Genomic DNA, 4723 nt, shown 5'->3' on the forward strand with positions numbered 1-4723 from the left:
TGTGTGTGTGTGTGTGGTGAGGTTTACAGTTTTAGAGTACAGACATTGTTTCTTTCCTTCTTCATGAGGCTTCAAATCAGAACATGAACCAACAAAACTCTGTAGGCCTTCATATAAGGACAAGTGTCACATTGTTACTTTTCTGTGTATGTATACAGTCACACCTACCTTACCCCAAATCATTTCCACTTTTCTATTCTATTATATATGTCACACTCATACGCACACAATCAGGGGTTGAATTCCTAGCGGTGCCGCTACCATCTGTCACAGCTTGATTTTGTTGTGGATTAGCACCACCAGAAAGCCGGCTACAGATGGAGCCATTGTTGAGCTCCCAATGTTGACTGCATGCTTGCTCAACCGCCACTGTACCTTTTTCTTTCCCTCGGCAGAACTGTTTTGAAGAATGAAAAAGGTGAGATGAGTTGAAAAGTAGCTGATCCCCACTGGGAAAATGTATCATTGTACTGTAAGAACAAAATGGAAGTCAAAACAAAATAAAAGACTTCGATAGAAACACAAATGGTAAAAAGTACTCAAGATTTTTGTAGTAAAGTTTATTATGGATAATATTTAATCTCATATGTAAATGATTAATCATTTTACAGAACGTATTTGGAGTTTCATGATTCACATTTACAGTACAGTCAACCAGATAGCTTTGCACAGGATGTACAAATACAAAACTGCATGGATAGTTTGAAAGCATGTTGAAGCACCAGAGACACAAAATAACACCCCAAATCCCAGATTTGTGATTTTCTTTTCATAATATGGGCACTTTAAAGGGGCATTACTAAATGTTATTGAGTACATCATGGGAAATGTAGATCATGACGTGTGTTTGGGGCTTGACCTTTACTTGAGACTTATGTTGGTTCCAGTGAAAGTCGGAGGCCATTTCCCATTGTACTTTTTGTGGTAGAATTATCTGGAAGCAGCATATAAGTCAGTATATCTCAAGCTCTGTTCACCTGCTAGCTTTTCTCCCAAGCTTTCAACTGCATCTCTTATTGGTCGTTTCATCGTGACATGACCTGAAGTATGATATCATCACTTGTCCGAAGTTTGATATCCTGATTACGTGATCATGACTGAACCAACTCCATGGCAACTGAGCAAACTCCATCAGCTGATGAAGGATGTGAGATGCAGTTGAAAGCCCTGGCAGAAGTTAGAAAGTGGACATAAAGTAAAAACACCCTTTTTAAATCTACAACGTCCCCTCCAGCAGCAGAAGATAACAATATTGAGTTTATATGTAAAGCAGCACTTTTCATTTTTAATAACAGATGTGAAGCCATATTTATATAAATGAGACAAATTTCATGCAAGAAAGAGTTATCTGCAGATGTAATAAAGGATTAATGCATGGAGTCAGATAGTTATATTGTCTGCAGAAGTAGATAAGCAGCTGGCTCCAGTCTTCATTCTCCATGTCCTTGATGGCTGCTGGAGCAGAGGGACAGTCGTTGGTGTTCAGCAGAGTCCGTCGGCAGAGTGAGGCGACTGAATTGCCGATGTCACCGGTGCACAGGGGAGGCTAGCCGGTGTCACCGTCAATGTGTTGCTTTTTTCCCCTCAGCAAAACCAACATGCACAGGTTGTGTGTTGATTTGCAGTTGCACAGGAAACACAGCCGGCATTCAGCCACATGTTGATGTTCTGCATCTGCATGATTACATAACAGAACAAAATATAGAATAGGATACACACATACATACATTTTCTGTATGCATATGGCAAACCACTTCTAGCAAAACATTAGCATTTACAATTGTGTGCAACGAAAAAGACACACATACATAGTATACAGGGACGCACTAAAGACATTCTCTAAAAATAAGAATTTTTATTCAAAAAGTTGGTGCAGAAGTGTTTAAACATTCAAACACATAAAACTGCATTAAAATAAAGAACCTAGCTTAGCAGTGTTAGTTGGTCCATCAATCTGCCCATTACTTGCATCCATACAGTACACAGTCCATATTAGTGAGACATCCGGACACTGACAGGCCAGATGTAGGTTTGCTCTGGATATTAATTGTCCCCATGATGAGCACTGATGCGTTTGGTCAAGATAAGTCAGTCAGTTTTTTTTGTTTGCCTAAAAGTTTGTCTCCGTTTGCTTTACAAGCTGCATATTATAAACGACACAAATCAGTGAACAGCCTCAGGAGCATCTAGTGGGGCTTTAGACGTTTTTATTAAATTATCTATCACTCATTCATTCATTTATTTCATTTCGGCACAATAATTAACATATTGCAGGCGTTTGCGGTCACATAACTAGTTCATTAATTCATGATTGTTATTGTTTAATTGAATTTGGTTACACTGCCGGCTGGAGAACATAATGAAGTTCCTCAGAAAAAATGTAATACAGTTTAATATATTCAACACAAATGTTTTCAGTAAATTATTCCTTTAAAGCAACCGTAAACTTAAAAGTCAGAAATATTTAAAGGTGTGAAAAGCCTTTATTAGATACTTTTTTTTTTTGATTGTAAAATGACATAATTCTTTGATTAATATTACAACATGCTCCCTATGAGCTTAACTTAACACATCTGGGCTTCATGTCACTGAACAGTTTCCATTTTTTCTACTTGAATTTAGTTCCAGAACTTGGGAACAATCTGAGATAGACAGAGATGCCAGCAGCGTGCCTACTCTTTTCCCATTCTGAAATCAGCAGATAACATGTTTGATAACGGATTAAAAAAAAGTGTCCCCACATTTCTCTGGTGGCTGCAGGTGATTGCCTATCCTGATCAGAGATCAGAGTTCAGATAAAAGACTCCCCCCCCCTCACGTTATAACAGTGAGATGATGGAGATGTGATGTGATTTACTGCTGTGCCTGAAACAAACACACAAGTACACACATCGCCTATTCCCTGCAGAGCACTGACTCAGCTCACCGCAGAGTCATCCATCTTCTGTGACAATGACGCTCACACTTTGTCTCAAACTTCAGAGATTTCAAGGTTGATTTTGTACATTCACTGCGACTCTCCTTCAATGCCATGGAGTGCCAGAATTGAAAGGATTGAATGTGTCTCGGTACAGCTATCCTGCATCCAAACTGCCAGACAATTGTGACTAAAGGGAAATAAAGAGGCTGTTTGGGGAAAAGTGACAAGGTTTCCTGACATCCCAGCTGTCAGATGTTATAAGTGATGGACCGGTAACTGGTCGCCTGAGGGCCACATGAGTTTTGTGTTACTCCACGGTAAATGTTGCAGTGTACAAAGTGCGACTGTTATGAGACTACTGTGACTGTAAGGTCTCAGCTGGAGATGTGCTGGAATCGAGAGTTTCATAATAAGCAGTGACAAAGATACTGAACTATGTAAAAGTAGTGATATTTATGGCAAAACAAGAAATAAAATTAACTGTGTTTCTTAAATATCATGGACTTAAGATAAGTGAGTGGGTTCAGTTTATTATTTTTTTAAGAATATTTTTGAGGCATTTTAGGCCTTTATCCGTATAGGATAGCTGAAGACATGAAGGGTGAATGAGTGAGGGGAGACGTCATCCAGCAAAGGGCGGCAGGTCTGTATCGAACCTGCGGCCGCTGCGTTGAGGAGTAAACCTCTCTACATGGGCGCGCGCTCTACAAGGTTTCTCAAAACTGTCTCTCTATTGTCCCAACCACCAGGAGGCTCAGTGGGCGGCTCTCGGGTCATCACCTCCGATGTGCCTTTCTCTGTGGAGGACCTTATGTCTGACTACATCTTCTACGTACAAGACAGCTCGCACAAAGCTCCGGCTGAACAGGACACCTTCAGCTTTTACATCAGCGACGGACACAGCCAGACAGAAGCTTTCAACGTTGAAATTGACATCCAGGTAAGTGGTTCCTTTTCTAACGGGAAGAAAACTTTTAATTCAGGAGATTTCATGACATTTCCTCCTGCACCTCCATCAGTCCCAATTATCACCATGATCCTCCTCCCGTGTTACATAAATTATTCATTGACACTCTGAAACCCCATTATCGTGTTGTCAGTAAAAGTAAGAGCTAAAATTAGAGATCATTAGATGGAGGTCTGGAGTTGTTAGTGAAAGTTAGAAAAGTAAGTAATTTGTCCTTAAATGTTTTGAAATTCCTTAAACATTTGTTTTTTTACTGTATTCTGGAAATTAGATGAACTACATCTGTCCATCATTTCTTGTCATCCTTTTTTACTTATTATCATGACAACTTTTTTTTTTTTAAGGTTATTTTTTTGGGCTTTTCCCTTTATCATTACAGTTGATAGACATGAAAGGGGGAGGTATACGGGGGGATGACACGCAGAAAAGGGCCACAGGTCAGGTTCAAACCCCCCTACAGGGGGCGCACGCTCTTACTGGTCGCGCTAAAGGTCGTCCTCGTTATGACAACTTTTCACCCTGAGGTCCAAAACACATTATTACAGCTGCTCTGTGTCATCAGGAAAAATTTTGAGCTGTTTAAGTTTAGCTGGAACTTTACTGCTTCACACACCAATAATTTAAAAAATGGACCAAAGCACTATTCTTAATCTGCATGTGACAACAACAAAAAAAAAATGTAAACAGCTCTGTCCTCAGACTGACAGCCAAGACACACTCAGCTTCTAAATCAATCACTTAAGCCTGTCTTGAGTTGAATTAATGAGGCTGTCAGTAAGCTGTTAAGTGTGTGTGTGTGTGTGTGTGTGTGTGTGTGTGTGTGTGTGTGTGTGTGT

General features: G+C 39.9%; 1 protein-coding gene across 2 annotated transcripts in view; it reads left to right on the forward strand.

Annotated features, from left to right (window-relative positions):
• fras1 (Fraser extracellular matrix complex subunit 1) overlaps positions 1-4723 on the forward strand; it is a 242061-nt gene that overhangs the window by 201313 nt on the left and 36025 nt on the right. For both annotated transcript variants that reach the window (XM_032515432.1, XM_032515434.1), the window contains exon 41: positions 3670-3860. In XM_032515432.1, coding sequence (XP_032371323.1) covers positions 3670-3860 — 191 coding nt within the window. The remainder of the gene's footprint in view (positions 1-3669; positions 3861-4723) is intronic.

Source organism: Etheostoma spectabile, chromosome 5 (genome assembly GCF_008692095.1).
Source record: "Etheostoma spectabile isolate EspeVRDwgs_2016 chromosome 5, UIUC_Espe_1.0, whole genome shotgun sequence".
NCBI lineage: Eukaryota > Metazoa > Chordata > Actinopteri > Perciformes > Percidae > Etheostoma > Etheostoma spectabile.